The 21,361-nt window shown below is 59.8% G+C and overlaps 1 protein-coding gene across 1 annotated transcript in view; it reads left to right on the forward strand.

The window, feature by feature from the left end:
* KIF1A (kinesin family member 1A) overlaps window positions 1-21,361 on the forward strand; it is a 36,086-nt gene that overhangs the window by 6,292 nt on the left and 8,433 nt on the right. Inside the window, exons 6-35 of the mRNA XM_075507801.1 lie at window positions 729-840; window positions 1,227-1,304; window positions 1,623-1,688; window positions 2,355-2,430; window positions 2,545-2,623; window positions 2,900-3,042; window positions 4,952-5,085; window positions 5,588-5,667; window positions 6,028-6,103; window positions 8,307-8,386; window positions 8,678-8,784; window positions 9,425-9,508; window positions 9,634-9,814; window positions 9,897-9,969; window positions 10,221-10,314; window positions 10,452-10,600; window positions 10,761-10,939; window positions 11,029-11,166; window positions 12,101-12,382; window positions 15,870-15,988; window positions 16,069-16,154; window positions 16,468-16,606; window positions 16,772-16,940; window positions 17,295-17,385; window positions 17,763-17,881; window positions 18,063-18,118; window positions 18,823-18,931; window positions 19,064-19,130; window positions 19,222-19,306; window positions 19,688-19,793. Of these exons, the coding sequence (XP_075363916.1) occupies window positions 729-840; window positions 1,227-1,304; window positions 1,623-1,688; window positions 2,355-2,430; window positions 2,545-2,623; window positions 2,900-3,042; window positions 4,952-5,085; window positions 5,588-5,667; window positions 6,028-6,103; window positions 8,307-8,386; window positions 8,678-8,784; window positions 9,425-9,508; window positions 9,634-9,814; window positions 9,897-9,969; window positions 10,221-10,314; window positions 10,452-10,600; window positions 10,761-10,939; window positions 11,029-11,166; window positions 12,101-12,382; window positions 15,870-15,988; window positions 16,069-16,154; window positions 16,468-16,606; window positions 16,772-16,940; window positions 17,295-17,385; window positions 17,763-17,881; window positions 18,063-18,118; window positions 18,823-18,931; window positions 19,064-19,130; window positions 19,222-19,306; window positions 19,688-19,793 (3,357 nt within the window). The remainder of the gene's footprint in view (window positions 1-728; window positions 841-1,226; window positions 1,305-1,622; window positions 1,689-2,354; window positions 2,431-2,544; window positions 2,624-2,899; window positions 3,043-4,951; window positions 5,086-5,587; window positions 5,668-6,027; window positions 6,104-8,306; window positions 8,387-8,677; window positions 8,785-9,424; window positions 9,509-9,633; window positions 9,815-9,896; window positions 9,970-10,220; window positions 10,315-10,451; window positions 10,601-10,760; window positions 10,940-11,028; window positions 11,167-12,100; window positions 12,383-15,869; window positions 15,989-16,068; window positions 16,155-16,467; window positions 16,607-16,771; window positions 16,941-17,294; window positions 17,386-17,762; window positions 17,882-18,062; window positions 18,119-18,822; window positions 18,932-19,063; window positions 19,131-19,221; window positions 19,307-19,687; window positions 19,794-21,361) is intronic.

Below are 21,361 nucleotides of genomic sequence, written 5' to 3' on the forward strand. Positions count from 1 at the left end.
AGCTGAATATGAGCCAGCAGTGTGCCCAGGTGGCCAAGAAAGCCAATGGCGTCCTGGCTTGTATCAAAAATAGCGTGGCCAGCAGGACTAGGGGAGTGATTGTGCCCCTGTACTTGGCACTAGTGAGGCTACACCTCGAATACTGTGTTCAGTTTTGGGCCCCTCACTACAAGAGAGACATTGAAGTGCTGGAGCGTGTCCAGAGAAGGGCAACGAAGCTGGTGAAGGGTCTAGAGCAGAAGTCTTATGAGGAGCTGCTGAGGGAACGGGGGTTGTTTAGCCTGGAGAAAAGGAGGCTGAGGGGAGACCTTATTGCCCTCTACAACTCCCTGAAAGGAGGTTGTAGAGAGGTGGGGGTCGGTCTCTTCTCCCAGGTAACAAGTGATAGGACGAGAGGAAATGGCCTCAAGTTGCACCAGGGGAGGTTTAGATTGGATATTAGGAAATTTTACTTCACTGAAAGGGTTATCGAGCATTGGAACAGGCTGCCCAGCGAAGTGGTTGAGTCGCCATCCCTGGAGGTATTTAAAAGACGTTTGGATGAGGTGCTTAGGGACATGGTATAGTGGTGGTCTTGGTAGTGTTAGGTTTACGGTTGGACTCGATGATCTTAAAGGTAGTGTTAGGTTTACGATTGGACTCGATGATCTTAAAGGTCTTTTCCAACCTATACGATTCTGTGATTCTGTGATTCTGTGTCATACCTCCTTGTCCTCCTCTCCCTGCAGCACAGTGGCTGCCACCAACATGAATGAGACCAGCAGCCGCTCCCACGCCGTGTTCAACATCATCTTCACGCAGAAGCGGCATGACGCCGAGACGGACATCACCACTGAGAAGGTGAGAGCAGAGCCTGGGCGACTCGCGGGAACGCACATGGACCCGGGAAGGCCTTCATGTGGTATTGACAGCACTTGGGACGAGATGGTGTGGCCTGATGGAGGGTTGAAACAGGGTGGAGATAAGTCCCAGGCACATGCTGGGCTCATGGTCCCTCAAAGGACTGGCCCCTGGGCAGGATATTTGGCAGCTGGTGCCCTCCAGCCCTGCCTGCAAGGATGTTAGCCCTGCTCCTGGCGAAATCTCAGCAAGGATGACCCCACAGAGCCCACCTCTGCCTTCAAAGCAGTGTCACCTTGCAAGAGGTCTTTGCTCCCTCTTCGGCTCTGTGCCAGGGCCTGGTTTGCTGTGCCTGCCGGGGCTGACAGTCTCATCTCTGCCTGCAGGTCAGCAAAATCAGCTTGGTGGACCTGGCAGGGAGCGAGCGAGCCGACTCCACTGGCGCAAAGGGCACAAGACTAAAGGTGAGAGCTGGTGTGAGGTTCCCTTCTGCTGGTGGGGATGCCACATCCTGCCCCCTCGTCCCCAGGTGTGACATCTTTCCTTGCCTGGTTCCTTGCCCACTACACTGCCAAAATCCTTGACGGGGTTTTGTTTGAAAGCTGCCTGGGGCCAGTTCCACCAGGGTCCATGAGTCCCAGCTGGGAGGTGCTGGTTACCCAGTAAGACCAGCTGCTCTTTGCCCACCCTGTACTGGGACTTCCCCATCCTCCTGGTGCACTGGGCTTTAGTGCCACTCTGAAATGGGGCCTGAGCATCTGGGCTTTTCCTCTCTCCACCAGGAAGGAGCAAACATCAACAAGTCCTTGACCACGCTGGGGAAAGTAATCTCTGCCCTGGCTGAAATGGTAGGTAGCCAGAGTGCATACGGGCAGCGGCACTGTGGGGGAATGGGCTCAGCTCAGCAGGGATGGGCTCAGCTCTGAGGGATGGAGCGTCCTGGCTCCAAGGGACGGGCAGATACATCCCAAGCTGTCCCCGGGGCTGGGATGAGCTGGGCTGGTGAGGCTGCCATCTCCATGGGGACCTGTGCCTGCCACTCTCTGCTAGGGGGACGGGGAGCTGTGGTGGGCGCTGAGGAGGGGAGTAGCTCACTTAAACAATCTCTCCACTTTCTTTGCAGGATTCAGGGCCGAACAAGGTAGGTGCCCTGGCCAGGCTGGGGAAGGGGAGGTTGTTTTTTAGCACACGTGGGTGGGGGTGAGTCACAGGGTGGTTTGGGGGTGAGACTCTGCCCAGACCAAAGCCACACTTCTCCTGGGGGCTGGCAGAGCCCTCAGCATCCTCATCACCCTCCTCGCCCTATGGCTTTCGGTACCTGACGTTAAAACACCCGGCCCGGCCCAGGCAGGGCATTTCACAGGCAGGACCTGTGAAGCTGAGCAGAGCTGCCTGAGGTCACGGTGGCCAGGCAGAGCCATCCTCCTCAGAGTCCCCCTGGCTGGGGACTAGCTGTCACTTTCCCTTTGAAGTGAGCAGGCAGCCTGATAGCCCTTCCCTCCACTCTCCCCCAGAACAAAAAGAAGAAGAAGACGGATTTCATCCCCTACCGAGACTCGGTGCTGACCTGGCTGCTGCGGGAGAACCTGGGTGAGGACAAGGGTGGGATGTACGGGCTCAGCGGTGGGCACAGCCGCCGAGCAGAGGGTGATGACTAGCACGGGGACCAGCGTCTCCCTGATGCAAGTGAATCTCTCCGGGCAGGGGGCAACTCCAGGACGGCCATGGTCGCTGCTCTCAGTCCTGCCGACATCAACTATGACGAGACCCTCAGCACCCTCAGGTAGGAAGAAGTACCCTCATCCCTCTGCAGCGGGCAAGGGCAGGGGCAGTCTCTGAAACCCAGGCACTGCCACATGCTCTCCTCACCTCTGAGGCAACCCTGGCTGGGGGGATGCTGTGGGGGACCCTGCAACCTCAGACAAAAGGCCAAAGGATTGTCCCGGCGCTGGGATCCTCCAAAGAATTGCTTGCTGGAGGGGCTCAGTGGCACTCTCGCTTGCCCAGCAGCTAGGGGTTTGTCCCCCGCCCCACTGCTCAGGGCTCTGCCCTTCCCTAGGTACGCTGACCGTGCCAAGCAGATCCGCTGCAATGCTGTCATCAATGAGGACCCCAACAACAAGCTCATCCGGGAGCTGAAGGACGAGGTGGCACGCCTGCGTGACCTTCTCTACGCCCAGGGCCTTGGGGACATCATTGACAGTAGGTACCGCATGGTGCTCTCTGGCAGCGGCTCCAGGCAGAGGTGGGCTGGAGTCCCCCCTGCCTGCAGGGCTGGCATCCCCACAGCTGCCCTGCATCCTGCTCTGCCAGCCACATGGCAGCATCACGCTGCCAAAGCATGGTTGGGACACCTCCGGCAAGCCCCTGCACATGCATTCACAACCCCCAGCCCACTCCCGTAAGCAGGAGGAGCTGCTTTACACCCAGCAGACCTCCCCTTCTCCCCCTCCACCTCCCGTCTTCAGCATCCTGCGCCTGGCAGAGGCGCCAGGAAGATGTTCCTGGGGCTGCACCCGCCCATGGCCTCTCCTCCGTGTGCTGTTGGAAATCCTACTGAGATGAACCCACACTTGTTCTGTTCTCTCTGTCTTACCCCTGCTCCCTGCCCTCTTTCTCTCTCTTAGCCCATCCTGCTGCAGGAGGATCCAAATGTGTGTATTCCCCATCACTGGTACTCTCTGTTGCTTCAAGGCTTTTGGGAGGTGTAGGCTGCGCCCAGGGGCACCTGTGCAGCATGGGGAAGGGCTCCCATAGCTGGCCCCAGCTGATGGAGAGGCGCTTGCCCACAGGCTGGCAGTCCCCAGGGAGCTGGCAAAGGGGACAGTGGCAGAGTCGTGGTTAGCACCTGGGCTTGGGATAGCACTTGGAGAAACCAGTGTCCTCCCCCTCTGCCGTGCTGAGGGCCTGATCCCCACGGGGACTCCTTCCTCCATGCTGTCACGATGTTTCCTGTCGCTGCTGCTGCTACTGCTGCTGCTGCTGCTTCTGCTAGTGCTGGGGCTTGTCGGGACTGGAGCCCGGCACAGCGCTTGGGCGGGCTGGCACGGTGCTCTCCTGATGGAGGGGTATGTGGTGACGGCCAGGAGGTTTTTGGCTGTGGATAAGCACTATTGCACCATTTCCTCTGGGCCAGGCAGTGCAGCCAGGCTGTGGCAAGTCCGCTGAGGAGACAGGGACCTGGCCCGTCCCCTCCAGGCTCGGCTACCCCAGACGTGGGCTGATGGAGATGAGTGACTAATGCTGCACCCACTAACCTGTGCCTTGCCTGCCTCCGGCACAGCACACTGAGCCCCTGCAACTTCTCGGGGCTGGAGGAGCATCTCTGATACCTGGGTCCCTTTGCCACAGGGTTTGGTGGTAGCTGATGCTCAGGGTGCTGGCAGGCAAACGCCGCTGCCTGTAATTGGCGTGTTGCCACCCTGCCCTCACTTTGCCTCTCCCTCTGGCTGCCTGGCCAAAGTGCTGCTCCAGTGGGCCAGGGGCTTGGGCTCTGCCAGCCAGGGGATCCCATGGCTCCTCCTGCTCTGTCCCCCCCAACCCCTTTGTAGGGTGGAGGGCCACCACCTCTCCTCCCCTTCCCTTCTCATTCTCTGCCCCCAGATCCAGCTAATCTGGGGCAGCTGGGCAGGGAAAACTAGCTGGACTGTGGGGGAGGTTGACAGGGGCAGCGGCACGGTCTTGGAGAGGGCGGTTGATCCCAGACTTGATGGCTGCAGGATCTGATGTTGCAAAAAAGCATCCCTGGGAGGCCGGGAAGGCTCCAGGGCTACTCCCACAGCTGCTTCCCAAAACAGCCCCGTGCTCCTGGGGGTCTGCCTGGGCTGGCGGAGAGATGTGTGTGCCCTTGCCCTGCTGCTGCCTGCGCCACTGTGCTGTCGCCAGTTCCTTTTCCTTGTAATTCCTGGCTTTCTTCTCGATGCACCCAGCCACTCTTTTTTTTTTCCAACAGCTTTTCTTGTCTCTATCTTTCTCTTTCTCTCTCTCTTCCTGTCTGTGTGTCTTTCCCTGGCCCATCCCTCCTTCCCCGCCATAGATGTGTCCGACTTTGAGAACAATAATGATGCTAGACGGGCAGAGCTGAGTCACCGCCATGACAATCTCTCCACAGTGACCAACGCCATCGCTGGGATCAGCCCCTCTTCTTCACTGTCGGCCTTGTCCAGCCGCGCCGCCTCCGTCACCAGCCTCCACGAGCGCATCATGTTTGCTCCAGGCAGTGAAGAGGCAATCGAAAGGCTCAAGGTAAGAGGCCGGTGCGTGGCAGGATGGAGGGCTCAGGTCAACGCTCTTGCACTGAGGCTTGTGGAGGGGGCTTGGTATTTTCTGGAGACCCATTATGGGTGATGCTCATGGGAGGTGATGCTTGGGCGCACTCTTGCAGAGTGGATGGACCCAGAGCTGCCCAGTGCTCTGGACTGCCGGACAGGAGAGGGTTTGGCATGGTAGGGTCCACCTGGTGCTGCCATCCTCCCCACGGGGTGACTGCTGCCTTTGCCCTGCGGGACGGGCACTCCTGGCTCAGCATGGAGGAGGAGCGGGCTGGCAGCAAGGGGATGGAGAGGCTGGTCTTCATGCCTCGCTCTTTGAAGATGGGAATGATGGAAAGACATGGGTGAAATGCTGCTGTGGCTCGTTTAAACCATCCTGAAACTGGGACCAGTGTCCCGCTGCGGCATGCTGGGCAGAGCCTAGGAGAGTGGGCAGGTCTGCTGCCCGTAGTATGTGCTAACCCCCTGCTCGCCAGGAAACGGAGAAGATAATTGCGGAGCTGAATGAGACGTGGGAGGAGAAGCTACGGAGGACAGAAGCAATCCGGATGGAGAGGTGGGTGGGTTGGGGTGGGATGGGATGGGACGGGATGGGGTGGGGTGGGGTTCCCCAGGCATCTCCCCTCCTCTGCACTTTGTCTACAGCAGTTCAGTTCCTGGGGGCAGCCAGGCAATTTGACTGTCCAGCCATACCCTGGCTGCCCCCCAGGCACACCTCAGTGCCCACCACGTTGGCCTGCATGGATGTGGTCTGCTCTGAGAAACCCTCCTGAGGCATGGAGAGAGCTGAAGCAAGTCCTATGGCTGTGATTCGTGGGGCAAACCTGTGGGCTCAGGTCCCATCCTGGGCTTGTCTAGTGCCAGCTCCAGGGGCTCATAGGGCTTTGACAGACTCTTCTTTCCCTTGCTCCTTCAGGGAAGCGTTGCTGGCCGAAATGGGGGTGGCCATGAGGGAGGACGGAGGCACCTTGGGTGTTTTCTCTCCTAAAAAGGTAGGATCATCTTATTCTCTTCTTCGTGGCAAATGAGGACTGGTTTGTACCCCCGCAGCTCCCTTCCGACCTGCCCTGTAGCTGCTGGCCAGCCCCAAATATTTCACTAGCCTTTTCTTAGCTCTGAAACCTATGGGGGAAATCCCAGTGTTGACCCTGCTGGGTATGAACATCAGTAGAAACACATGGCTAAACATCCAGCCCCCATTGCCTGGATGCTGTCCCCATTCAGGTGAGGCTTCGTTGATGGTCGCTGTGTTGGACTTCAGTGCCAGCTTGTAAAAATTTGGGGTATTTGAAATTGCTGCCCCTGAAACCAGCAAGGCCTCACTGAGAAATATGGGTGTGGAAGCATTCCATACTCTTTATTGCTTGTAGCATCCTGGAAAGTATTTTCTAAGAAAATACTGGCTGTGCCCCAAAGAGTTTGTTTGCCAGTGAACCCTGCCAAGCACCAGTTACAGCACATCGTTGCTCCTTGCTTGTCTGTATAGCCATCGTGGTAGTGATGTCCAGCTTACAGCCCCAACCCCGTGAAGCCCACAGAGCAGCACAGGCTGCTGAGGTCCAGATACATGTGGGTAGGACCAGGGCACACTTGCTTGGCTCTCCCTCCGTGCCAAGGGATGCTGTGAGAGCTGCCCTGGCAGCTGATGCTGGTTGGCTTGGCCAAACATCTTAGTAGATGTGTGGTGTCCCCAGCTGAGGTGGTGACATTTGGTGATGGAGGCTTCAGGACATTCCCCTTGCATGCCTTGGCATGGGTCTTAGGACAACTTCCTACACCATCGTCTTTGTTTCTCATTCTTGTCTCAGCTGCTGCCTGTTACGACCCCAGACCTTTGTGTAGAAAGTGTGGGGGTTTATTCCCTGAAGCAGGTTAGTCTTGGAGGTGGGGCATTGCTGTGGCGGTCTTAGTGCCTCCTTGCTCTTCAGCTATCTGGCGGCTGGAAATGCCTCTGACTTCTCCAGTGGCTGGCGAGGAAACTTAGCGTCAATAGCGTGCAAAACCCCATTTCATTAAGGGCAAAGCAGGGCAGGACTTTGTTGTTGTGCTGTATGCCATCGCTGGGGTGGTTATGTCTCCAAGGAGCTCAGTGGAAGGTAGAGCATCTGCCTTCTACTAGCCAGCCTTGCAAATCTGGAGGAAAACTGCAAGCTGAAGGAGTCTCAGGCCCTGGGGCTACATGGCTGTCTAGAGGGGCCTGAGGTTAAATGTTACGGCCAACTTATTCCTGCCAGCCATCATGGAGAAGAGCCTGTGTTTCCCTTGACCTCCAGCTCTTCTGCACTATTTGGAGTGAGCCTCTTCTATCAGCCAGGACTCACAGCACTGTCATGATGGGGAAACCTCTGCATGCCAGGTGTCAGCGGACTAATAAGACGTTTCTTACGGTCTCTATTCTTATTTCTGGGAAACTCAGAACTTCACCTACTGATACTCCTGGGACTTTGCCTGTTGCCTGAAGTTGCAATCACAACAGCTTGCAATGGGGTGAGATAAGCTAGCTGCAGCCGGAGAGGTCTGTGGCTGGGGGAGAAACTTCCTTCTAGTCAAGAACAAAGTGGTTTGTGAGCCAGGGAAAGAAAGGGATAGGAGGGAACTGTTAGGAAGGAGACCAGGGAGTGAAATTCAGCCTGGAGATACGGTTTCAGGTCTCCACTACTTTTGGTTGAACCTCTGGTCTGGGTTCTGCTCTCTTAGGTGCTTCATCTTTACTTGTACTGTCAGTGGAAGAAAACGGACACTTTTAGTTCCTCTCATCCTAAACCAGCTGCTGGATGGGATGTGTCTCTGCCTCAGCAGAGCTGGGGGCTACGGTGAGGCAAGGGCCCATGGACACGCAGCGTAGGTGAGCAGGGTCCTGCCCCAGGAGACACCAGGCCATATCAGAGACTCCCCATGGGAAGTGCTTGGCTCTGTGTTGGGCCTGTTTGCAACACAAATTTTCAAAGGCAGCTGGGGGAGGAGGAAAGCAACGAGACATGTGGAGGCAGGTCATGCTCATCCCGGCTGCTCGGTTCTCTGCAGTCCCTTTGAAAAGTACCTGCCTGGGCATGTTGTCCTGGAGCTACGGAGGGCAGGAGAGCCCACACAGGGGGCAGCCTGAAGTGCTGCTGAGTTCCCACCTCCCTCCGGAGCATCCCTCAGTGCCTGGGTAGATGGGGTGCACCAGGGTGACTCCTTGTTTGTCTCTCCCAGACACCCCACTTGGTCAACCTGAATGAGGACCCGCTCATGTCTGAGTGTCTTCTCTACTACATCAAGGATGGGATAACAAGGTGAGGGCCAGGTCCTGCGGAGCGGTGGGAGCCTAGCCCGTATCTCAGTGCCTGATTTGCCCGGGTGGGCAGTGGGGTGACAGCTGTCCCTCGGCCAGGCACTGTTCCCAGGGTGTTCCCAAAGTGCCATAGCCACGTGGGAAAAATGTATTTGCCTGGCAATCTCGTTAGGGATGTTGGTCCTGCTGTGCACCAAGGGCTGCTCCTGTCAGCCCCAAGGATGGTTTTGAGGGGGGAGGCCCAGGGAGGGGCTGCTCTGAGGAAGGATTGAGCTGGGTTTCCTCCCAGCAGGGTTGGCCGGGAAGATGCAGAGAAGAGGCAGGACATCGTTCTCAGTGGGCACTTCATTAAGGAAGAGCACTGCCTTTTCCGCAGCAACACCAAAACCGGTGGTGAAGGTATTCCTTGTCTGGAGGGGCTTCACCTCCCCGGGGACCCTACTCCCTCTGCATGTCCCCAGCAGCTGCCCCCAGCTGGCGGTCCTGCCCTCCTCAGACTAGTGGAGCTCTCCTGCAAGGTTGTGGACTCTCCGTGCTTCCAGAGCGAGCTACAGCCCTCACCTAGCTGGGAGGGAAGCTCGTGGATGGCATGTGGAAGATGCCGTGGTGAGGCAAGCCAGGGGGATCAGGGCAGGAGGGAAGAGCAGACCATAGATGGTTCCCCCATCCAAGATGCAGAGCAGAGCCCATCCCACAAACCAGCAGGAACCTGGGGGTGAAAGGGCTTTGGGAGATGAGCCTGGGGAGGCTGCAGATCTGTGCTGGAGGCTCTGATCTCCTCTCGTGTCCAGCCTCCAGCTGCTTTTAGTCCTTGGGACTGCTCTGATTAACATGAGGTTGGCTGAGCCCCATTGATTGCCCAGGGTGTGGGTGCTGCCAGTGGGTACCCCGGTGTCCCCCCACTCTGTGCCTGGGGTGCTGGCTGGGGCAGCTCTCTCTTTCCAAGGCTGCAGAAGCAGCGGAGCAGGAGATGCAGGATTTATCCTGTTGCTTTCACCTTACCTTCACTGCCTCTCTCCCCCTCCCGCCGTCTCTGCAGTAATAGTGACACTAGAGCCCTGTGAAGGTGCCGACACCTATGTGAATGGCAAAAAGGTGACGGAGCCCAGCATCCTGCGCTCAGGTGGGTCCCCGGAGTCAGCATGCCAGTGCTGCTCTAACCCACCTCCCTCTAACCCACAGGTGCCCTGCAGGTTGTCCCACATTAAACCCACGCCCTTTCCCCCCGTCCCACGTGCATCCATGTAGGAAACCGCATCATCATGGGGAAGAGCCATGTATTCCGCTTCAACCACCCCGAGCAGGCTCGGCAAGAGCGGGAGCGGACCCCATGCGCCGAGACCCCTGCTGAGCCCGTGGACTGGGCTTTCGCCCAAAGAGAGCTGCTGGAGAAGCAGGGCATTGACATGAAGCAGGAGATGGAGCAGCGGTGAGGGCATGGGGGCTGGGGCAATGGGGAGTTGTGTATCCACCTCCAGGTTGGTCATCCTCTCCTTCCCCATTCCTCCCAGGCTCCAGGAACTGGAGGACCAGTACCGGAGGGAGCGGGAGGAGGCGAATTACCTTCTCGAGCAGCAGAGGCTGGTAGGTGGCCAGGACCTGGCTCCTTCTCAGACTGCCCAGGCATGACTGAGTCCTGGCAGATGTTTGCATGGGGTGGCTCTGTGTGCCCTAAAAACAAGGGAAAACCTGTTGTTCCTGGGGTTGTCCCCATAAACACAGATCCAGAGGAGGGAGGAGGCTGGGTTCGTGCAGGGGGGTAGAAGCGCTATGTGGCAGCATAGAGGAAGGTCACACCTTGTGGGTTGCATCATCCTTCTCCCTGCTTCCCCCAGGACTATGAGAGCAAATTGGAGGCTTTGCAGAAGCAGATGGACTCTAGGTATTACCCTGAGGCAAACGAGGAAGAGGAAGAACCTGAGGATGAAGGTGAGGGCTGGGTGCCACCACAGGGTTTTGATGCTCTCTGTGGGAGCAAGAAGAGTAGACTGCGGGTCCCCTGGGAACCTCTGCACCAATGTCCTCCCTCCTGGTGGTGGGGTGACTGTCCCTCCATGTCCCCACAGTGCAGTGGACGGAGCGGGAGTTTGAGCTGGCCCTCTGGGCCTTTAGGAAGTGGAAGTGGTACCAGTTCACCTCCCTCCGTGACCTGCTCTGGGGCAATGCCATCTTCCTCAAGGAAGCCAACGCCATCAGCGTGGAGCTGAAGAAGAAGGTTGGTGCCCGGGGCTCCTCTCTGGCTTGCTGCAGCACCCATGGCAGAGGCCACAAGCATGGGCAGCTAGGGAAGTGCCAAGAAGGGGGGTTGCCGAAGGCACCATGCAGAGCTCACTGTCCTGCTAGGCAGCTCACCGTCCCTCTATGCCCCTCTCCAGGTCCAGTTCCAGTTTGTGCTCCTCACAGACACGCTATACTCGCCTCTACCTCCTGACCTGCTGCCTCCCGATGCCGCCAAGGACCGGGAGAAGCGGCCGTTCCCCCGGACCATCGTGGCTGTAGAGGTGCAGGACCAGAAGAATGGGGCGACGCATTACTGGACCCTGGAGAAACTGAGGTGGGCAAATGATGCCTGTGCCAGAGAGGCCTTGGCCAGCCTCAGCCCGGTTTCTCACTGCTGCCCACCACGTCCCCCTCTGCCTGCAGGCAACGCCTGGACCTGATGCGTGAAATGTATGACCGTGCAGCAGAAGTGCCTTCTAGTGTCATCGAGGACTGTGACAACGTGGTGACTGGCGGAGATCCTTTCTATGACCGCTTCCCCTGGTTCAGGCTGGTCGGCAGGTGAGCGCTTTGGCTCCTTCTAAGTACGGCTAGGACCCACAGGCAGCACTGTGGGAGGAAGTGCTGCCGGCTCTGCTGTGTGCAGGGTGTTCGTTTCCCTGGGGCCGCGCTGTGGGAGGATGCGTTGCCCCCCGGTGCTGGTCAGGGCCCATCTTGCCTGCAATGGCTCTCCTCTGCATTGGCTGCCGGGACCCCAAGGGACCCGCGAGCCGCTGGCCACGTTCCTGCTGCCTGCTGTAACACAGTGCTGTGAGGCATGGGCTCTTGGCTTGCCGCTGGTGGGAGGTGGGGGGTCACGGCTGTCCAGCAGGCCAAGAGCCCATGCCGTTGTGACCTCTGCCCTGGCGGGCACGCGTCCACATGCACGCATTGGTGTGCGAGCATCCATCTGTACGGTATGTGCTGCGTGTCTCCGTGTGCTTCCCACACACTAGTTGGAAGGGTGCGCTGCCGGCGATGAGGACAGGCCACCCCGGAGAAGGGGTCTGCCCTGGCGGGCAGGGGGAGCAGAGTGCTGAGCCACATGGCCCAACCAACCGCTCCTGCCGCAGAGGCATCCCCCCGTGCCACGGCACATGGAGAGATTCCCTTTGGCGGCGGGGGTGGCAGCGAGCATCATGCCACCCACTCCATTCCCACGTTGCCCGCAAAGCCAGCAAGGGGAATCCCCACTGTTTGCACTGATTCCTTGGGTCGCTCTTTTCTCCGCCCTTTATAGCCAACAGCCGTTGGTGGCTTCCTTTAGAGACGCACTGGATGGGCAGGTCTTTATTTCCTGATGACCCTTGGTTTAAGCAGGAAAAAACCCCACCCCAAAACCCAACTGAGAAAACCAAACCAAACCAAACAAAAAAAAGCAAAATTCCTATTCTTGCTCCCTCTGTTTGGAACAGCTGGTGTTAACCTGTCTTCTATCTTGTTGTACTAACCTTAGTTCAGATATCTCTGGCTGCAACAGCTCTCCTCTTTTCAACACATGCATGAGCGAGCGCATGGCTGATCTCACCCCCTCCCCTACCTTCTCGAACCCCGACTCCGACATCACCGAGCCTGCTGACGAGCAGCACCAGGGGCAGGAGGAGGAGGAGGAGGAGGAGGAGGAGGAGGAGGAGGAGGAGGCGGAGGACCTGGAGGAAGACATCTTTCCGGAGTGCCCGCTGTGTGATGGCCGGGATCCGTTTTACGACCGCTCCCCCCTGTTCAGTTTAGTAGGAAGGTTGGTGAGGTTTTAGGAGAGCATGCCGGGAAGGAACTAGCTCTTTTGCATGAGGGAACTGCTTTCGGACACAACTCCCACCTCCAGGGCGTCCCGGAGGCACAGGGGGTGGCCAGCTGGCCAGGATTGCTGCCGAGCCCGGGGCGCCCAGCAAGGCGGTGAGGTGCCCACCAAGGTAGGGCTGTGGCAAGCACAGCGGCGGTAGGGGATAGTGGAGGAAGGCGGATGGCACCAGCTCTGCTGGAGGCCCTTTAGGCAGGTCCCTCTTTGGGGCGGCCCCCAAGAAGGGGAGGTCTGCCACATCTCCAGCACCGAAGGAGCTGGGGGAGCTGCATGGGGGTCTCGGTCCTGGGGGTTTCTGTCCCAGGCAGGGCCACATCCCACCCGGCTCGGGGTGACCCTGCAGTGCTGCTGGCTGGGGACATGCAGGCACTTCGAAGCCATGTGTGCCTCTGGCACCAGCTTGGCTGTCCTGGCTGCATTGGTCAGCGTGAGTCCCCCTGGACACGGAGGCTTGGATGTCCCCAGGCGGTCAGGGGGACAAAGCTGAGGGAAGCAAGGGGAGAGCCAGTCGCAGGAGGGAGAGGAGGGCTGTGTGAAAAGCAGTGTTTTCTCTCGCCACCCTTAGCCAGTGCTTGGCTTGGGGCCTTCCCTGCCGGCTTGGCACAGGAAATGTTCAGGGAGGTTGTGGGGACCTGGGTGCAGGCTCTAACTCCTCCTTGGCTCTGGCCGAGGACAAGAGCTTTGATCTCTCATACCTGTTGGACAGGAGACCCCCCTGGGCTCCATCAGTCTTGGCCTGGAGAAACCCACCAGCTGCCGCAAAACCGGCTGTGCCGCCAAACCTGATCGCAATCTGCCTATCCCCAAAATGGGATGTGGTGCTGTCAGCTCTGCTCTGGGGTTTTCCCAAGGGGATGTGTGCCTGGAGCTGGTCCTGGAGCCTCTGTCCCAGGCAGGAGCCAGAGTGGCTCATGACTGAACCTCTCCCTGCTGGGGCTGCCCCAACAGGTGGAGCTGGAGCTCCTCTTCCTCGGTGTGCTAAAGCCAGGCTTATCCCCTGCCAGGCAGGGTGTGGGCAGCGATGTGGGGAAGAGGGGGACCAGCGCAGGCAGAGAGGGCGGAGGTGGGGTAAGAGTCCTGCAGCCTCAGACCGAAAGAGCTGGGTTCTTCCCCCTTTTTTTCTTTTTTCCTTTTTTCCTTATTTTAAAAAAAAAGCAAACGTCAAAAAAACCCCAAAACTCTCGGGGGCACCTCAAAAAACTGAACAAGGCCCTGTGGCAGCAGCCCCGCTCTGTGCTGGGGACATGTTCCCCGGAGCTTGGTGCCTTCCGACTTCTTTTGAGTCTGCCCTGGGTTTGGCTCCCCGCGCAGCAGCTCCGCCGGCCACATTTCTTGTGAAGTGTGCTTGGATTGGTTTATGATTAGATCCTTGTCTTTGATTTTTTTTCCTTTCTTTCTTTTTTTTCTTTTAGTTTTTTTTTTTTAGTTTTTTTTTTTATTTTATTTTATTTTTTAGCTGCTGGCTCTCTCTCTCCAAAGCTTTAGCGAAAATTGGGGTTATTTCACTTTCGTCTTCCTTTTGAAAGGCTTTTCTTTGGTCTGAGCATGCCATCTTTGCACCTCACCAATCTTGTGGTTAGTGTCCCTGCCCTCCTTCTTCTAGTGACACACTTGTCCCCCTCCTTCCTGCCTGCCCCCCCCTCACTCCTCCCCCTTTTTCCTCCCCTTTCCACCCCCCTGGCTTCATCACCAGCTGCCCTGCAATTTCAGGCCGGCGGGCACACCCAGATCCCTGTGCTTTCAAGACCTCCCTGTGCTCCCTGTGGCCACAGGGCTCTGCCCCGGGCATGCAGTCCTGCCACAAAGCCCTGGCACGGTCCAGCCACTTGTCCCTGGTGGCCTCTGAGAAGAGATGGGGTGAGACAGGCCCGGCAGGAGACAGTGATGGGGCATCACCTTTGCTTCCACAACTTGAGTCCTTGAAGATGCTTTGGGTGGAAGAAGCCTCAAGCAGTGGTTGGAGGTCTATGGGAGTCACCAGAGATGGGATAACCTCTGGACTTGGGGGCTTGGGCTGCAAGTGTGGGGCTGGGGCCTCCTGCAAGAGTCCCCTGGGCACTTTCGGGTGCTCTTGGGTGTCTGCAAAGACACCTGTGAGGTTTGGGATGTTGCAAGCAGCACTACCAGCTGCCTGGAGATGCAACCCTCATGGGATCCTCCCGAAGCAGAATTGTCCTCACCGGCCCCAGCACCATCCTGCCCCATGACACCCGAAGATGCTGTGTGTCAAGATGCCAGTGGGCGCCCTGGGGAGGGGTGCTAAGCACCCCGCACGCCTCTTGCTGGGAGCGGTGCTGCCCCACAGGCAAGGGTGATTTGCGCTGCTCAGCAGGGAGCTCGGCACCAAAGGCTGTGCAGGTGACTTGCCACCGCTGAGGGCATGGCGCGCTGCCATTGCCAGAGCACCAGGAAGACTGTTGAATGGCGAGCCAGTCAGCAGCAAGGTTGAGGAAGGTGGCAAGAGGAGGCAAAACGCTCGAGAAAGAGGGAGCTGTGGCCTGGCGGGAGGTGCTGGCAGACACATGGTGTGGCCATCATGTTGAACCCTGGCGTGGCACCTTGCCGCAGTAGTGTCAGCAACCTGGATGCCATGGAGGACGGTGGGGAGGCTCAGACCTGCCACATGGGGAGTGGGCAGCTCCTTCCTTGCCCACAGGGAGAAGCTGGCTGTGCTGTCCTTGTGACACGCTGGTGGGCGGCCTTGGACCCTGAAGCCACACATGTGAAGGGATGGGGCAGGGGGGGCACATGCTGCTGATGCCACCAGCCACGCTATGCAGCCTCCCTTCCAGCCGGGCAAAGGCTGCCTGCAGCCACCAGTGGTCCTGCAACACTGCAGGCAGGGCTGGGGTCTGGACCCCTCTGGCAGGTTCATCTCTGGAGGCTTCTGGCCTCTGGCCAGGACCTTCCCCTCTCCCCTCCTTTGCTCCTGCTGGCCTCTACCTCCCTTGTCACCCTCCCTTCCCCCCCTGCCTTGCCCCTGTCCCTCTCACGGTGACTCCGCAGCTGCCCGAGTCACATTGCAGCACCTCCTGCCCTAGTCCTCCAGCTCTCCACTGCAGAGAAGGTCCTCTTCCCTCCCAGCTTCAGGGTGGCACCAGTGCAGCCCCCCTCCCCTCCCCACCCGCCACGGAGGTGACAGCCGGAGAGGTACGCAAACCCCGTCTGCTTCGTGGTGCTGCCCACGGTGCGCTGCCCCCCCGCCTGCCTGCAGCACGCTGCCCGCCTGCTGCCCGCTCCCCGCCCCTCTCGGCTGGCCCTGGCTGCCTTCTCTTTAGTTTTGCTTTGCAGCGCCGTGGTCGCGCCATGAGCGGTGACCTGGGATCCCGGCCGCTGCCGGCTGCGCCACCCGTGCCTGGGGACCTGCGGGTGGGAGCAGTGACCGCTCCCCCCCGTGTTGTGTGTCCCCCCCCCTCTCTGGCAGGGCCTTTGTCTACCTGAGCAACCTCCTCTACCCCGTGCCCCTGGTTCACCGCGTGGCCATTGTCAGCGAGAAGGGCGAGGTGAAGGGCTTCCTGCGTGTGGCCGTCCAGGCCATCTCAGGTAGGAGGGCGCACCCCCCAAAATGTGCCCCTCACATCCCCCGTGCCCCTCATGCCAGCTCACTCCCATCCCTCCTCCAGCGGATGAAGAAGCCCCTGACTACGGCTCTGGTGTGCGGCAGTCGGGGACAGCCAAGATATCCTTCGACGACCAGCACTTTGAGAAGGTATGGTGGCGGCTGGCTTTTGGTGCCCCGGGACCACAGACCCCTGCCTGCCACGGCAATGCTCCCTATGGGGACCACCGGGCTCCCAGAGGTGCAGACATCATGCTGAAGGGACCGTACTCCTGGTCTACCCCACAGCCCCCAGCCCTCTGGCACCCACTGGTGCACCCTGCTCTTGCCCGTGTCCTGGGGGGGGCTGCCATGGGGCAGGAGGGGAGAGCTGGAGGTGCCCCAGTGCTTGGGGCAGTGGTGGTGGCACAAGTGGGACCACCTCAGGGACCACCAGCATCCCTGAGCCCCACTCCTGGCACAGTTCCAGTCGGAGTCATGCCCAGCTGTGGGGATGTCTCGCTCGGGGACCTCTCAGGAGGAGCTGCGCATCGTTGAAGGCCAGGGGCAGGTCAGCGACCTGGGTCCCTCCGCCGATGAAGTCAACAACAACACCTGTGCAGGTGAGGGGGTCCTGTCAAGCGGCTGGGGAGCGGCCCCCTGCCCCTGCACCCAGCCTCCTGCGCCCACCCAAGCGTCAAAAACCCGCTGCCCTGGTGCAGGGCTGCTGGCAGACACCGAGGTGGGTGACCCCCCTCGCCTTGCTGAGGACCCTTCCCTCCCCACAGTGACCCCAGAGGACCTTCTCCTGGATAGCCCGGAGAAGCCTGCACCTGACGGGCTGCTGGAGACGCCTCTGGACCACCTGAAGCTGGGCAGCATCTTCACTTTCCGCGTGACAGTCCTGCAAGCCTCCAGCATCTCCGCAGAATACGCAGACATCTTCTGCCAGTTCAAGTGAGCCCCCAGTGCCCCCTGGCCCTGCATCTCCTACTGTGCTCCGGGCATCGCCTTGGGGCTGGCGCTGAACATCAAGGGAGCCCCCAGGCCCCCCAACCTCTGAGGCTTTCATGGATGGGGAGGCAAAACCAAGGGCTGTGGGATGAGCCCATGCTTGTCTGGTACCTTCTTCGGTCGGTGGCGAAAGGCAGGGAGGGGCTCCCATCAGCTTCAGGGGGGTCCTGTGCCAGCCCAGGGTATGGGTGGCAGCCCTGGGGAGAGTGGGCTCTTCTGGTCCCTGCCCTCTCTCCCCTCCCTGCTCTGGCAGGTCCCCGTCCCGCAGCCCCCAAGCCACCTTCCTTCCCTCCGCAGCTTCATCCATCGCCACGACGAGGCCTTTTCGACAGAGCCCTTGAAGAACACGGGACGGGGACCACCGCTGGGCTTCTATCATGTCCAAAATGTGTGTACTCCTCCCCTGCCCACACCCCCTCACCTCCGCGGCTGCCAGGGTCTCCGCAGGGCCATTGGCTGGATCTTCTCCCCAAGGGAGCAGCTTCCTCCTGGCTTTCCCAGCCCGTCACAGCCACCCAGCTAAGCCAACCTTAGACAAGCTGGATGTGTGTGGGAAAGACCAAAAGCCACTGCCCTCCACCCAAAAAGGCTGTGATTTCATGGCAGCGACCGTGGTGGGGAGAGCATCCCTGGGCCACGGGGAAGGGGATGGGTGAGGGATGGAGGGGATTGGACAGGCTTGCCCCCTTCCACCTCCCTGGTGCTGTTGCTGGCTGTATCCCTTTCCCACCTAAACTGTACCATCGATGGCTCTTTTTCTTCCAGATTGCAGTGGAGGTGACCAAGTCCTTCATTGAATACATCAAAAGCCAGCCAATTGTATTTGAAGTCTTTGGGCACTACCAACAGCACCCCTTCCCACCCCTCTGCAAGGACGTCCTGAGGTGGGCGCACCCTGGGCCACCCCCAGCCCCTGGGTGCCATGGGCATCCAGTGCAGCCAGCTTCCTGGGGACCCAGAGAAAGGGGGGGGTAGGTGGTGGGGGGGGTGGCCCCAAGGTGTAGGTGGGGTTGGCTGGGTTTGGGGTCCCTGTGGATGCTTTAACCGAGCCAGTTCTCTCTGCAGTCCACTGAGGCCATCCCGGCGCCACTTCCCCCGTGTGATGCCGCTCTCCAAACCAGGTAGGGGATCTGGCCTCCTGCTCCTCTGCCCGCCCATGGTCCCTGTGCTGGGTGCAGGGTCCCCTTCCTCAGCGGGACCAGTTAGGACCCCAGGGGCACCACAAAATGTACTGCAGGCTAGAGCACCCAAAAGCCCTTGGCACCCATTCCCGCAGCACCCGGCTGACGCAAAGCCCCCTTCTCACCTGCGGAGTGGCACGGAAGAGACTACCCACCCTGGATGGCTCAGATGGCCACCCAGCCTCACCATCCCACAGAGGCTGTGGGGTCCCTGCTGTGCTCTGTCTGCCAAGACCTGAGTTGTTGGGGTTTGCATCCTCATGCCAGCACCAGGGGAGCCTCCCTCCAGCTGTCCCGGAGCGGCTGTCCCTGAGCAGCTGTCCCTGAGCAGTCCCTGGAGTGGTGCTGCATGGTTTGGGATGTGTCTGTGCTGGGGCTGCAGGCTCGGGGTGTGCATCTTGGGGATGGGTGAGGCCAGCCGCATCCTGACACCCTCGCTGCTCTGCCTTGGACACGCTGGTGGTCAGCAAGGTCCCTGGGATGGAGCTGTCGCCCCCTATGCACTCCCTCCTGCCTTGCTGCCACCTCTGTGTGTCTCCCTGCGGTCCGTGCTGCTCTGCCCTTACCTTGCCTGCCATCACGTGCCTCACTCCAAATGTCAGTGGTAAGCTTGCCCTTTAAGCTGTCTTTCTGACCCGCTGCAGTGCCTGCGACGAAGCTGAGCACCATGACTCGGCCCAGCGCTGGCCCATGCCAGTGCAAGTACGACCTGATGGTCTTCTTCGAGATCTGTGAGCTGGAGGCCAATGGCGAGTAAGTCCTGCCAGAAAGGGGAGTAGGAAGGAGAGGGAGGCAGCGCGGTGATTTGCCCAGTGCTCGGCACCTCCGGGCACCAGCCAGGCAGGCTGACGGGGCTCTGTGTCATGCCTCGATCCTCTCTTCCAGCTACATCCCTGCCGTTGTGGACCACCGCGGAGGCATGCCGTGCCATGGGACCTTCCTCCTCCACCAGGTACTCCCTCCCCGAGATGTTGTCCCAGCTCTGGCTCCTGCCAGGAGCTGTGTTAACCACTGTCCCTTCTCTCTGGCCTCATGGGTCTCAGGGCATCCAGCGCAGAATCACCGTCACCTTGGTGCATGAAACGGGCAGCCTTATCCGCTGGAAGGAAGTGCGGGAGCTGGTTGTGGGTAAGCCGAGCCAGGTTGGAAGGGCTGTGAGCAACCCCCAACCCTCTGAGCTCCCAAGCATCCTCTCGGGCTGTTTTTCGCCTATGTTCCCATGCGGGGCTTTACGCCTCGTTTCCCCTGCAGGCCTGCAATAGCAAAGCAGCAGCTGCCCAGCAGCTTACACTGGGATGCCCATGTAGGCAGGACACCTCTGTCCTGGCCGCTGCATCCAGGAGCTGGACCAGGACCTCCAGCGCTGAGTGGCTGAGTGCCAGACAGCTGCTGTCTGTGATGGGGGTGCTGCTGGGGGATGCAGGCAGGTGGGCTGCCCCTGCCCTTCGCGGGGATCCTCACAGGGCCACTGCCTATCACCTGAGCAACATCCCCGTGCTGTGCTTGCAGGTCGGATCCGGAACACCCCAGAAGCAGACGAGTCTCTCATCGACCCCAACATCCTGTCCCTGAACATCCTGTCCTCCGGGTACATCCACCCCTCCCAGGATGACCGGTGCGTGCTGCTTCTTCTCTTGGTCTTCCCCCACTGTGGTGAGGGCTGGGGGGGGGGACATGGGGAGCCCCTCTCTCCCCTGGGGGGGTTTTGGCCCCTGCACAGGGTCCTGATGACCCATTGCTGCCTTGGGAATGGGGCATTGGAGCTGCAGAGGGTCTCAGGGTTCAGGGCCGCCAGCCCCCTTCCTCCTGCTCCCCGAGGCCTCTCCATGCCAAGCTTTGGCACTACAGGGAATTTGGGTGGGGGTCCTGCTCTCTGGTGGCAGCTGTGACCGCCTGGCGCAGAGAGCTGATCGGTGCCGGTGCTGGGAGGATGTACTGACCCCGCAGCTGGAGGGGACCTGCCACGAAGGGCTATTTGTCGCATGTCCCAGCAAACTCCCTGGAAAGGCCACTTGGTGCCCATGGCTGATCCCCATCTGTGCGGGGGTGATACAGAAAAGCCATCCCCCATCGCTGCTGAGTGACTTCGAGGGTGCCTGCCCCTTCATGTCTGTCCCGTGGGGCTGTGTCCCCCGCCATGGGTTTGACAGGGGTGTAGGAGCAGCAGGGCCTGAGGATTTTTATCTCCGAGATCTCCCTGGCTGGGTCCTGCAGTGGCGGGGGGGAGTGGTGGGTGCAGAGGGCAGAGCTCTCCTCTGCACCAAAGCTGCTGCTGAAACTCAAGTGACTGCTAGGGGGTCTCTGGCCAGAATGTGTGCGTGCGGGCAGCTGCAACGAGTCAGGGATGGTTGTTGGCAGCACTGTGAGCAGCGGGATGGGTCCCGGGCTGTGCGTGTGGCAGTTGCCGGCATAGGAGCATCCTGGCAGGGAGTGGGGACCACTTTTCCCCTCGTTTTCTTCAGGGTCACCACTACCCCAAGGTGGCCTGTCCCAAGGCAGGGTGTTTTCGGGGGGTATGACAGGGGTCTGGACAGGAGGTGCCACCCTGCAAGCCTTCTGGGGCAACTCCTGGGCGTGGTGGAGCGGCAGGCACGTGGTACCCGTGCAGCAGAGCTGAATCACGGGGTCGGGTATATGCGTGAGTGTCGGACCAGGAGACTTTGGCACAGCCACAGGGACAACAGAGCAAGGCCAGGCAGGGACAGTCAGGTGAGGAGGGCTTGGCCTGGCAGAGCTGCAGTGGTTTTTGCTGGGTTGCTGGGAGCTGTGTGGCTGTGGCACCTGTAGGCTCCTGGGGCTGTGCTGTTTTATGACAGCTCCTGATCTGGCTAGTTGGTCCCGGGTGCAGCCAGATAAGATCTTCAGCATCTCTGGCATAGCTTGGCAGGGGGGACATGCCTCCTGCTCCTACCTTTGCCCCACAGGTCCTGCAGGGCAAGGGGCACAGCTTGGGCTGGGGAGATGCTTGGGGTGTGGAGAGAAGCGGGGAGATGGGGGGCTCAGGTTTAGCAAGAGCCCGCCTCACCTGCATGCTCAGAGGGTCTGCGCCTCACGGCCAGCCCCAAATTATGACCACGGGCTGGCGTGTGTGCTGTATCCATCCCGTACCCATCCTGTCGAGCCTGCCCAGGGCCAGGCAGGGGGAGGAGGAGGCGGACGCCGAGGGGCACTCGCCGCAGCCCC

The sequence above is a fragment of the Mycteria americana genome, chromosome 7 (genome assembly GCF_035582795.1).
Source record: "Mycteria americana isolate JAX WOST 10 ecotype Jacksonville Zoo and Gardens chromosome 7, USCA_MyAme_1.0, whole genome shotgun sequence".
NCBI classification, from domain to species: Eukaryota; Metazoa; Chordata; class Aves; order Ciconiiformes; family Ciconiidae; genus Mycteria; species Mycteria americana.